The sequence below is a fragment of the Myotis brandtii genome, unplaced genomic scaffold, assembly GCF_000412655.1.
Source record: "Myotis brandtii unplaced genomic scaffold, ASM41265v1 scaffold397, whole genome shotgun sequence".
Classification (NCBI taxonomy): Eukaryota; Metazoa; Chordata; class Mammalia; order Chiroptera; family Vespertilionidae; genus Myotis; species Myotis brandtii.
The window spans coordinates 4,946,618-4,959,371 of NW_005365229.1; the positions used below are offsets into that span (position 1 = coordinate 4,946,618).

General features: G+C 43.1%; 1 protein-coding gene across 6 annotated transcripts in view; it reads right to left on the minus strand.

The window, feature by feature from the left end:
- Positions 1 to 1,881: 1,881 nt before the first annotated feature.
- CLUAP1 (clusterin associated protein 1) overlaps positions 1,882 to 12,754 on the minus strand; it is a 37,355-nt gene continuing 26,482 nt past the window's right edge. For 3 of the 6 annotated variants that reach the window (XM_014545150.1, XM_014545153.1, XM_014545151.1), the window contains 4 exons: positions 10,464 to 10,571; positions 8,192 to 8,247; positions 7,868 to 7,924; positions 1,882 to 2,895 (listed from right to left, as the gene is read on the minus strand). In XM_014545150.1, coding sequence (XP_014400636.1) covers positions 2,749 to 2,895; positions 7,868 to 7,924; positions 8,192 to 8,247; positions 10,464 to 10,571 — 368 coding nt within the window. In that variant the 3' untranslated portion in view covers positions 1,882 to 2,748. The remainder of the gene's footprint in view (positions 2,896 to 7,867; positions 7,925 to 8,191; positions 8,248 to 10,463; positions 10,572 to 12,754) is intronic. The other 3 variants (XM_014545152.1, XM_014545154.1, XM_005872972.2) reach the window with 2 other exon arrangements.

Below are 12,754 nucleotides of genomic sequence, written 5' to 3' on the forward strand. Positions count from 1 at the left end.
CCGTGGCTGCTGGCCGCTATCTTGGTTGGGTTAATTTGCATATAGTCGCTCTGATTGGCTGGTAGGCGTGGCTTAAGACATAGCGAAGGTATGGTCAGTTTGCATGTTTGTCTTTTATTAGTGTAGATGTTGCTAACCAAAGAGACACATCTTCCCTTCAGATGTTTGGTACTGATATTACCATTTAAAATGCTAGTGAAAGATATCTTGCATTTATTTCTTCCTGTCCCAGCTAAAAGGGAAACAGTTCTTCTGATTTCCTAGAGGAAGTCTTCGTACTTTGTTCTTAATGGCTACCACCAATAAAAATTGAGAACTTAAAAAATTCCTTTATATTTTCTGTCAATACACATATTTTAAAGCATTTTAAGAGATCCTTTAATTATACAGTAAAAAACAAAAACCCACTGCTGTCAGCAATGACCTAGGCGCTAGTTTTTCACAGACCTAATCACTCGAGCTTCTGTGGGGCCTGAGTCTGCTCTGCTGCGTAACTAAAACCAAATGACACCAGGTCATAAGGCACTTGCACATATTTGACTCCTGGATCCATTACAGTGACAGAAATACATTAATAACATGATCAACTACTTGTATCTCCTTTGTTGACAGAAGCTACTGAAGAAAGTGCCATACCATAGTGAGAGCCTGCACAAATTCAATTAACCAAGGGATGAAGGATGACCAAGAATCAGGTGAAAGAATGAATCACCCATTACAGTCATTACCTCTATCTGTGGACATTTTATCAGTAGCTTGGGTAGGACTCCCAAGCTAATGCCCATTAGAAGAAAGCATCATATACGGAAAATAGAAACACATTTTTAGTTTTTTTCAAAATATAAGTCAGGTCAGACTCAGGTGAACCAAAGCTATAACATCCAAGAAGATGCAGTGACTTTCCCTAGCTGGTTTGGTTCAATGGGTAGAGCGTCAGCCTGCGGACTGAAAGGTCCCAGGTTTGATTCTGATCAAGGACACATGCCTGGGGTAGAGGCTAGATCCCCTGTAGGGGGCGTGCAGGAGACAGCCAATCAATGTTTCTCTCATCGATGTTTCTAACTCTCTCTCTTTCCCTCTCCCTTCCTCTCTGAAATCAATAAATAAATAAAAAGATGCAGTGACTCTTTTGCACCTTAGGGACCATGGCACCTGAGGTGGTTAGCAAGGCTCCCAACACACCTATTTCCCATTTAGCTTATGTTTCAAAAATGGCACCTCTCGCCCTAACCGGTTTGGCTCAGTGGATAGAGCATTGGCCTGCAGACTGAAGGGTCCCAGGTTCAATTCAGGTCAAGGGCATGTACCTTGGTTGCAGGCACATCCCCTGTGGGAGGTGTGCAGGAGGCAGCTGATCGATGTTTCTCTCCCATCAATGTTTCTGACTCTCTATCCCTCTCCCTTCCTCTCTGTAAAAAATCAATATTTTTTTTTTAAATGGCACCTCTTACCCAGCTGGCATACCTCAGTGGTTGAGCATCGACCTATAAAACCAGGTCACAGTTCAATTCCTGGTCGGAGCACATGCCCGGGTTGTGAGCTCAATCCCCAATAGGAGGCATGCAGGAAGCAGCCAATCAATGATTCTCTCTCATCATTGATGTTTCTCTCTCTCTCTCTCTTTCCCTTTCTCTTTAGGGGAAAATCAATAAAAATATATTTAATTAAAAAAAAGATGGCACATCTCAAATTACTGATGAATTAACGGAATGCTGAATGTTTAAAAAAGGGGGTAATCTCATACATAAAATGTAGAAAAAGATGGTAAAAAGCAAAGGTGATAGCACTAACTGTCACAGTCCCCTAAAGTTTACATGTGCCACAGTAACGTTACTATGAACTTTCTCGAGTATTTTTTATCAGTGCAAATAAACAAAATAATTACATTTTCAAGTAAAATTTATTTAATAATATAAAAATATGGTATTAAAAACATTTATTAAGAGAAGTAACTTCAGAAGTCTTATGACTTTATAACTGAAAAACAATAAAAACTGTTCTGTGCTTCCCAAAAAACAAACAACAAAAAATGCCACCTATCTTTCACTTGTCTTTTCACAATAGGGAAATTCTAGTGTTACTCTACCTATTTCAATTCTGGTTTATTTTTTAAGTCAACTTTCCTAAGAAGGAATGCTGGCCTTCTGAGAGAAAATGGAGTATTTATAATCTGGAGGATCTTCTGTTGCCTGATTTTCAAAGAAAGTTGATTTTTATCTGACTTCGCTAACTTTCATTCAGAAAATTTTAGTAAAATGCATTTAAAGCTTGGTATTGTGAACATGCAGGAAAAAAAGACTATAAAATGAAATAAAAGCCTCTAAATTGTACAAGTGACTAATAGTCCGGCACTAATTCCTAAAATGAGTCCTTGTGTGCAGTGCCAGCCTCAGGTTTGTCCCACTGACTCTTAGAGGACATATGTGACGACAACAATAATCAAACTTACATAGAAACTTATTTCTCCTCAAGTTTTTGTCCTGTGGATGTGAATCACTAAGCACACATATATTTCCCACTTTTAGGAGATAAGGCAAAAAAAAAAATCATCTTTGGAGTTTGCTCTGGTTCTTGTTTAAGCTTCATGGAGTAACACATAGGAGGCTAAAGTAAAAAACAGGTAATACTTCAGTAACAATAAGTCCAACTGACTTAGTAAACAAAATATGCTTCCTTTCTAACCTTCTAAATTCCCATTTACCTACAAATCTGAGGGTTTTAATCTGCATGGGTCCCTTGGCAAGAAAGTCAGAAGTCATTGTCACTCTCTTCCAGGGGCTCAGGTTTCCGGACCCTTCGACTAGATTTAGCTGGAGAGAGAGCAATGCTCTCGTCTTCCAAGTCGTCGTCTTCTTCATCATCTTCCATGTCAATTTCACTGTCCTCCGAGTCTTCCTATAGGAAAAAGACAGCAAATACACTTTGTTCCTGACATCTTGTCAGCAAGACCCTACCTCACCCTTTTACTAGTAGCTCAATAACTAGCAACACCTCCATGTGAAGGAAGAGCTTGGCAGAGAAGTGGTCAGGTTGTGGGGGCATAAAAATGGATCAACTTCTAGATATTGCTGGCTGGAATACAGAGATCAATGTATCCTCTAAGCGGTAACCTTCAAATACCAAGATGCAGTAATCCAACGTAGGTGCCACAGGGACTGGCTTTTCCACTGATGACTCGGGAACATGAGACCTGCCCAAGGCTCACTGAATGCTGCTTTGCTCCTAGCGGCTCAGAGACCCACCAGTGGGTAGCAAGGAGGGTAGGGACTCGGAGAGAGGGAAGAAAAGCTTGTTTTGACTTCTGACAGACTGGGGATGCAAAGCCACAAAGGAAATGGGAATAGGGAGAAAAATAAAAGAAACACTCTCACCCTGCTGGCGTGGCTCAGTGGTTGAGTGTCGACCTATGAACCAGGTAGTCATGGTTCAATTCCGTCAGAGCACATGCCTAGGTTGTGGGCTTGATTCCCAGTGTGGGGCGTGCAGGAGGCAGCCAATCAATGATTCTCATCATTGATGTCTCTCTCTCTCTCTCCTCCTCTCCTCTCTGAAAGCAGTATTTTTTTTTAAAGAAACACTCTACCCCTGGCAGGTTTGATTCAGTGGTTAGAACTTCAGCCCATGGACTGAAGGGTCATGGGTTTGAATCCCAGTCAAGGGCACGTACCTCAGTTGCAGTTTTAATACCTGGAGAGCAGGAGGCAACCAATCAATGCGTCTCTCTCACATCAATGTTTTTTTCTCTCTCTCTCTCTCCCCCTCTCCTCTTTTCTCCCTCCCTCCCACCCTGTCTGAAAATCAATGGAAAAAAAAATATATCCTATATAATAAAAGGCTAATATGCAAATTGACCGAACAGCAGAACGACCAATTGCTATGACGCGCACTGACCACCACGGGGCAGACGCTCAATGCAGCAGCTCCCCCCTGGTGGTCAGTGCGCTCCCACCGGGGAAGCGCTGCTCAGCCTGAAGCCAGGCTCACGGCTAATGAGCACAACGGTGGTGGTGGGAGCCTCTCCCGCCTCTGTGGCAGTCAGACATCCCCCGAGGGCTCCCAGACTGTGAGAGGGTGCAGGCCAGGGTGAGGGACACCCTCCCCGAGTGCACAAATTTTGTGCACCAGGCCTCTAGTATCTATACTAATAAAAGGGTAATATGCTAATTAGACCGGGAGACCTTCTAGACAAAGCCATGGTGGCGGGGTCAAGGCAGAGGCGGTTAGGGACGAGCAGGCCAGCAAGGGAGGGCAGTTGGGGGCGATAAGGCCGGAAAGGGGGGGGGAAGTTGGGGGTGAGAAGGCCAGCAGGGGTTGCAGTTGGGGGTGAGCAGGCCGGCAGGCAGAGTGGTTAGGGGTGATCAGGCAGGCAGGCAGGTGAGTGGTTAGGAGCCAGCGGTCCTGGATTGCGAGAGGGATGTCCAACTGCCAGTTTAGGCCTGATCCCTATGGGGGCAGTCGGACATCCCCCGAGGGGTCCCAGATTGAAGAGGGTGCAGTCCAGGCTGAGGGACATACCCCCCCACTGGTGCACAAATTTTGTGCACCGGGCCACTAGTGTGTGTGTGTGTGTGTGTGTGTGTGTGTGTGTGTGTATCTCCATCCATCCTCAGGTAAGGATTAAAAAAAAAACAACAGCCTCCTCCTTCATCTAGATCTAGGGTAACCAACTCAGCCAGGTTTAAAACTGCAAGTCCTGCATCCCAGGTAAACTAGGATGTTTGGTCGCTCTAGCTCAGGGGTGGGCAAACTTTTTGACTCGAGGGCCACAATGGGTTCTTAAACTGGACCGGAGGGCCGGAACAAAAGCATGGATGGAGTGTTTGTGTGAACTAATATAAATTCAAAGTAAACATCGTTACATAAAAGGGTACGGTCTTTTTTTTTTTTTTAGTTTTATTCATTTCAAACAGGCTGGATCCGGCCCGCGGGCCGTAGTTTGCCCACGGCTGCTCTAGCTAAAGCATTCCCACCAGCATACATATACACTCCAATTTCCTTCTTCTTAAAAAACAAAGTAAAAACCTCAAAACTTAATCCTACCTTCCCCTCCAGCTACTCTGCCCTGTTTCTCTGTTCCCCTCACAACAAAACTCCTTGAGTGAGTTTTGAACTCACTGTTGTCACCTGTTCCCCTCTCACTACCTCTTTTTTTAAAAAAAATTTTAATATTTTTTTAAATTGATTTCAGAGAGGAAGGGTGAGGGAGAGATAGAAACATTAATGATGAGAGAGAATCATTGATTGACTGCCTACTGCACGCCCCCTACTAGGGACCAAACCTGCAACCCAGGCATGTGCCCATAACCAGAATCAAACCCGGGTCTGCAGGCCAACGCTCTATCCACTGAGCCAAATCGGCTAGGGCTCTCACTGCCTCTTAAGCACACTCTGGTCAGGCTCTCACCCCATCAATCCCCCAAACTTCTCTTGTTAAGACTGACATATTTGGTGGGTTCATGGGGTAATTCTCTGTCCTCCTGTTTGACCTACAGGCTCCTTCTCCCCTGGCATCCACTATTCTGTCTTCCAGGGCACCCTTCTCTCTGGGTTCTCACCCCACCTCATTCCTGTGTCTTGTCTTGCTTGCTCAACCCCCTACATCTCCCTGACCCCCACAATGTGGGGCTGGCTCAGGGCCTTGGGCATCCTCTCTTCTCCTTCTTCTCTCTTCCAAACAATCACATGTACCCTTGTGCTTAAAGACCACCCAGATATGGATGTTTCCCCCAATTCAATCTCTAGCCCAGACCTGACTTTGAACTCCAGACTTGAACTTCAAGTCAGCATCAGCATGTGGACATCTAGCAGGCAATTCACACTTAGAACGTCCAAAATCCAAACTCTCAATCTGCTAGCCAAGCCCCTTCCTCAGGTCTGCCTCACAGTTTTGTGCTTTTGGCCAATTTTGCCACAACTAAGGCATCCTTCATTTTCTTTAACACCCCGTGTCCAATTAATAAAACCTGATGGTTCTTACCTTAGAAACACGTTCAGAACCTACTTTTCAACACCTCTGTTGCTACGACCCACGGCTAAGCCACCGCCATCATCACCTCTGAACTAGACTCTTGCAAATGCCTCTTCACTGGGCTCTCTTAAATGTGAGTCAGTTCTTGGCACTCCTGGTCTCAGGATTCTCTAGCACCTTCCCACTGTACTCAGAGAAAATGCTAAGTCTTCGTCATACCCTGCAAAGCTCTGCACAGCCCCCTGCTGCTCCTGCCCCCAGCTCATCCCATTCCAGTCACGCCATCGCCTCTGGTCCTCGAATGCAGAAACCATATTTCCTGTGATCAGGATGCCCCTCCCCAGCACCATGTCCCTCCTTCCCTTCAGGCCTCTGCCCAAATGTCACCTTATCAGAGAGATCTTTCATGACCAATCAAAAGGCATTCCTCATTCCTATCACTCTGTTCCAAAACCTACTTTATTTTTCTTCTTAACCACTATGAGCCCTGATGGGTCTGCTTCACTACCATTGGACTGTAAGTTTCATAAAGGCAAAGACCTTATTTCTATTCATTACTGTATTCCGCACTATCTATAATAGTGTCAGGCACATAACAGCCACTCAAAAAATATCTGTCCAGTGACTGAGTGAACATGTGAAGGACAAACTCCTATGCTTAGGGGATGGTGCATGAAAACATTCTCCCTGAAATAAACAAGTGACAACAGGCACAGAGCAGATATAAGCTACAATAATGCAATTGTTCTGAAAAGTAGAAAGCTATATAAATGATCAAGCAAATCACAAGAGGCCAGCCAGCGCTTGCTGGGTATCACCAGACTTTCCTTAGTTCTGTCTTGGATGAATAAGATGGATGGATAGAAGCTGTTTAACCATCCATCACCTATCTTCTTAAAATTTTTGAGGTAGTTTCTCTGCTTCTCTAAAGATCATCTTCTATGTATTCAAGGTTCTATCTCTGTGCATCTTGCCCAGCACACCTGAGTGACCTCTCCCTCCTGTGAATTTCTATGATAGTACACATGGCTGATACTAAATAAATGGACCTTTTGTACAAGAACATAAGACTCGCCCTCACTGATTTGGTTCAGTGGATAGAGCATCGGCCTGAGAATTGAAGGGTCTCCCAGGTTCAATTCCAGTCAATGGCACATGCCTGAGTTGCGGGCTCGATCCCCAGTAGGGGGTGGGGGAGGGGGGCGTGCGGGAGGCAGCCAATCAATAAAAAAAAAGAATGTAAGACTCATGCTCTGTCTCTGTGTAGCCACTAGTGCCACATTCTAGACACATGTGATATTCAACCTGATGGGGAGATCTGTGATTGGTGTCAACCTAGTCATCCTTTACCACTTGGGATTGACAGTATTGCCAGGGACTGCAACAAAGAAGGCAGGCCCAGAATGATGAATGGAAGAGCCCCAACAGCTGGGCCCCAGCAGGGACCCCTTGTTTCCCCATTCTGGTTCATTTCCCAGTTAGTTATCCACTTAATAACGATCAAGGTGCTGCAGCTCCTTGCCCCGCCTCTCAGAGGCCCTGGTCTCAGGAGAGCCTCCTTATCATGTTCTCTCCCCAGAAAGGAGCTGGAGAGAGGGCTGGTCTTGACCCCAGGCCCTCAGCAGCATCCTTTCCTTTCTAGGTTATGGTTCAAGGGCCAGATGACTCCCACACCACAACCTTTCTTGTCCTTGGCTCAGCACTTACTCCTCCTTCTTAGAATAGGCACCTCTAGGTAACTTCACCATTCACTGTGGGATCCATTTTGAGTGGCTTTTTGCCCAGGATACAGAAGCATCATTCTTGGGGAAGGCTCTCTGCTGGCTCTGAACAAGCAGATACACACACACACATACACACACACACACATGGATGGATGGGGTGAAAAAGAAAACCAACCTGCTTCTTGGAGCTGGAAGTCTTGCATTTACCTAACAGAGCTGGTGTTCCTTCCATCTTTGGAAAGTGAGAGCAGACAGAACATGAGAGGGGGAAAAAGTAGGGGAAGCAGGTTCATTTGAAAAGAAATGAGCCATCAACAATCAAAGAAGAAAGTCCAGCTTCTTGGGAGGCCAAACTGCCACAAATCCAGTGATGTGGGCTGAGAAACCACACCTCACGCTAAGCTGGTCAAACATGCTTAGTTCCTGGCTAATGCAGTCACGGAGGCCAGCCCAAGACTAGAAAGAATACAACTGCTAAAGGGGGCTGGTCGCGACTCACATCGTCATCCGAGTCTCCACCTTGCATTGTGCCCACGATGTGTTTGCTAGGTCTTCCTGGGGAGAATAAAAGCATGAAGAAATTGCAAAAACCTTTAAAATAAGGCATAAAATAGCATTTAAGATTTGCCTTCCTTTAGAACAGTGGTCAGCAAACCATGGCTCGCAAGCCACACGCGGCTCTTTGGCCCCTTGAGTGTGGCTCTTCCACAAATACGGGCTCTTCCAAAAAACACCGACTTCTGCGCATGGGCCACAAAGTTTCAATCGCACTGTACGTGTACGCCCGCACGTGGTATTTTGTGGAAGAGCCACACTCACGGGGCTAAAGAGCCACATGTGGCTCACGAGTCGCGGTTTGCCGACCACAGCTTTAGAACATTGGGAAAAAGAAGAATTAAATTAAAACACTTAAGTAGCATCCCAACTAATCAGAACTGCCGACAAATGGTAACGGATTTTCTGCATTTCCACATTAAAACAAAGAAAAGAGCAGTGAAATGTAAGCATGAATCATAAATCAGAAAAATAAAGATGCATTCTGTAAATGTTTTAGGGGAAAATCACTTTCCCTAAAGTGATTTAGGGAGGCAGCCGATCAATGATTCTTATCATTGATGTTTCTATCTCTCTCCCTCTCCCTTCCTCTCTAAAATCATAAAAATACATATTTTTTAAAAAGTTCATCTTTGAAAACATCATCATTATTTGAGTGGTTCTCCATTCCTCCTGTGAAAGTCTAGATGTGATTATGCAGACTCAGAGGCATCTTTCACTGGGTGGAGACAGAGAGCTGCTCTCATACCTGAAGGCTGAGAAGCGAACACCCATGACCGCAGGTCCAGGCCTCCGGAGAAAGGCAGTGAGGGCAGCTCAGAGGGGAGTTCACTCAGGACAGGCCTGGAGTGATGACCAGGAGCTGTTATAGATACTGTTCCTTGGGTCAGGTAAAATGCAGATCTTGTGCTGTTTCACTTCTGCAGTGAATTGTCAGAAGTAGAATTTAGGAGCACCGGTGCCTTTACTAGGTTCTGCTGAACTAATCACATACCATTTTAGAGCCCTGGCTCCCGTATGGTAGAATAGGAGTCATAACCTCTAACCTCTATTGATGTCATGAAGCTGTCAAAAAATTAAAGGAAGATAAAAAAAAATCAGAGCACCTAACTATCCTATGAACAAAGCAAAATGTAATAAGTAAAGATAGGTGGACCTAAAATAAGAGAAAACAGTTAACAACAAAAGTTAGTATGAAATGACAAATGGAAGATCACTTACCATTTAAATTTATTATGTATATAAAAATGCAATTGTGCTCCAAAAATTAATAAGTGGTAGATAAGAAATGTTTTTAAAGGCAAATATAGGGCAATTTAGTAGTATCTTTCAGAATTTAATTTACATAACCTTTGACCTAAGAATTCCACTTTTAATGACATAGCCTAAAGAAACACTTGCAGATGTGCAGAAAAATCTATAGGGAAAAGAGTATCTTAAGTATTGATAGATACTTAAGTATCTATCAACATGGGAATGCCCAAGTAAATTACAGGTACAGTCATACTATGGACTAATATGCAGCTATCAAAAAGAAAGAAGGAGATCTATATTTTACTGACATGGGAAGAGTTCAATATATTTAAATTTTTTTTTAAAGCAGATTGCAGAACCACACACATAGTCTGGTCTCACTCCAATTAAAAAACCTTTCAGATGATCTTTGTGTCCATGTTTCAGTGTGTGTGTGTGAAGGCAATTTGGAAGGACACGCCCTGGCCTAAGGTGGGGAGTGAAACATGAGGAAGACCTCTCACCCAGATTTGCTCCACACATTTTATTGCTTGAATCTGTTACAGCGAGAAAGTAGAAATTAGAAGAACATTTTTAAATGGCAGAGATGTTTCTGTAAGTCCCTTCTTTGGACATTATCTGACTATAAGGTATCAACTGCACTGAGAACACTTTGGACCCAAAAAGGGCAGAATATAGCTCAGTGGCAGAGGCAGTGTGTTCCTGTAAACTCTGTGAGAAACACCAAGCCACAAATAAGAATTGGCCCTTCTTGGGACTCCAGATAAGAACATTAGTGATAAAGATGACCACTGAGCAGTTTAAGAGCCAAATCCTGATAAACAACAGGGCGGAAAAAACCTAGAGCAGGGCCACTCACAGTGTGCTTATCGGCCTTACTACCAAGCAGCCCTGACCCAGTTCTGGCCGTGGTGTTCGATGACAGGCACAGGGAGGAGGGCAAGGGAAAGAAGCCCTGGTACCTTGCATGAGCACCTCCATGGCTGTCCGTGGCTTGGACAGCCGTCTCTCTTCCAGTTCACTGTCAGATTCATCATCCTCCTGGATGTCGATGTCCGAGTCATCATTACCTGGCAGGAACACAGTAAGAAAAAAGAGGGGGGGAGCGGTGGATCCATCATTACTTCTAAACCAGCCTCTGTCCAGTAAGGCTCTTGGCAAGGCATATGCACTTCTCAGCCTTTCTTTTGATGCATTAGATTTTATGAGAACTTCAGGATTTGCTAGTAGATACTTAGTGAAGAGTTAATACAAACAATAGGCAGTTAGTTTTTATTTTTTTAATTTTTCCAAAGCTAGAAAAAAGTGGGTCTGATACATTAGCTAGAAACACTATTCCAGTATGGGAAATTAAACAATTGACTAGCCAGCTGTCATGATAGCTAGGAGTTCTTGGTTAGTTGGAAGGAAAAAAAAAATTCTTTGTTCAGTCTTAGGCTGTGTCACCAAAACTCAAGCTCCTTGAGGATAACAAAGATGAAGAATACCCCACTGAAAAGGTCAGTGACTGCACCAAAACAAGACTGGAGGCAAGAAGGAGACCAGGATAGGAATGGCCTGAGTAGGGCTGGCATGAGAAAGATGGTGACCTACTGCCTGACAATGAAAACGTACGTGCTCATGACATTCTTCACTAGAGAAAATTCCATTATAAAGATATATAAAGAAAGGTCATTCTCAACACCATGGCCTTTTACATTAATTTCTTAAATACTCTCCTGGAGTTTGGTGCACGTTGAACATTTCCTTATGGAAACCTACAGAATGAGAGTTTCCACAGTGGGGAGAAAAAGCTTTTACTGCCCAGCACCTGACGACTCTGCACCCAGGGACAGACATAGGTTTTAAGAATGGCACTGGAGGAGTGTGCAGCTGCTGCTCTGATCACTGACTCATAAGTCAGTTTGGAAGTATAGGAAGTGTTCGTCTACAAAAAAGCTTTGCTTAGACCCTGATCTAAGAGGGAAATGAAATGGAGGCTATGTCTAGCTGAGCACAGAGTGAACGTTTTCTGCTTTCTTTAGCCATGGAGAGATGAGCTGTGCTCTGCAGCACAGAGGAGGAAACCTGGGAGCCAGAGAGTGTCAATAACAGCATCCTGCAAGACTTCAATACAATCGACCTGAAAACTACCACCTTCCAAAAGCCCTTACCAGAATATGATTAAATGTTACCACAAAGTAATGATTATAAAATGAAATCACTGTTCAGCTTAGTTCACTTTTTATTTCATCCAGGAAAATTATGACATTAAATCGGTACCCAATGCAACATAAACCAAATGATATCATGAATTTTAAAACAACATTAATACAGATATTTCAAGCTCAACATGATTTCTTCTGACAACTCAAAACATTTCACTGAGGACTAAGCAGGTAAACTAAAACTAACACATGCTGACACTGAAATCACCGAGTTGTCAGTGATATGTTAAAATTAAGTACAGCAGACAATAGTGCTGATATAATTCAACAGGGAAAGGATAGTCTTTCCAACAAATGGTGCTGGGACAACTGGCTAGCCACATGCAACATGTACTTCAGTTGCTGGCTTGATCCCCAGTCCCTATCAAAGCATGTGCAGGAGGCAACCAATCAATGTGTCTCTCCCTTTACTCTCTCTAAAATTCAATAGAAAAATATCGTTGGGTGAAGATTAACAAAAACAAAGTAAATGGATTAAGTAACATTAAAGAGATTATAAGAAAAATATATTCCAAATTTTGTTAGTTGTATAATGGTTATGTTTAAATTATTAACACCTAAGAAATTGGGTGAAGGGTACATATAATATGCTGTAGTATTTTATAGTTTTTTTACATGTATGAGATTATTTCAAATTAAAATATTAAAAAATTAAAAATTAATAAAATATTAATTGAAATGTATCTGCATTACATGAAAAATCTCCTAATTGCTTCTAGCATAATTTATTAAATTGTGCTAAAATTTACAAGGGTTCAATTAAAAAATATCTTAATTCTAAATGATATAATAGAAAATATATAATAGTGCAGTTATAAGCACTTATCTGAAAATAAAAATTTAAAGAAGTGAATTTAAAGAAGGGATTAGCCAAAGAAAATATATGCACAACCCATGGACACAGACAACAGTATGGTGATGGCCAGAGAGAAGTGGGGGGCAAGAGCTGGGTAGAGGGGGCAAAAGGGGGGAAATAGGGACATCCTATATAATAATAATAAAAGGCTAATATGCACATTGACTGAACGGCAGAATGACCGGTTGCT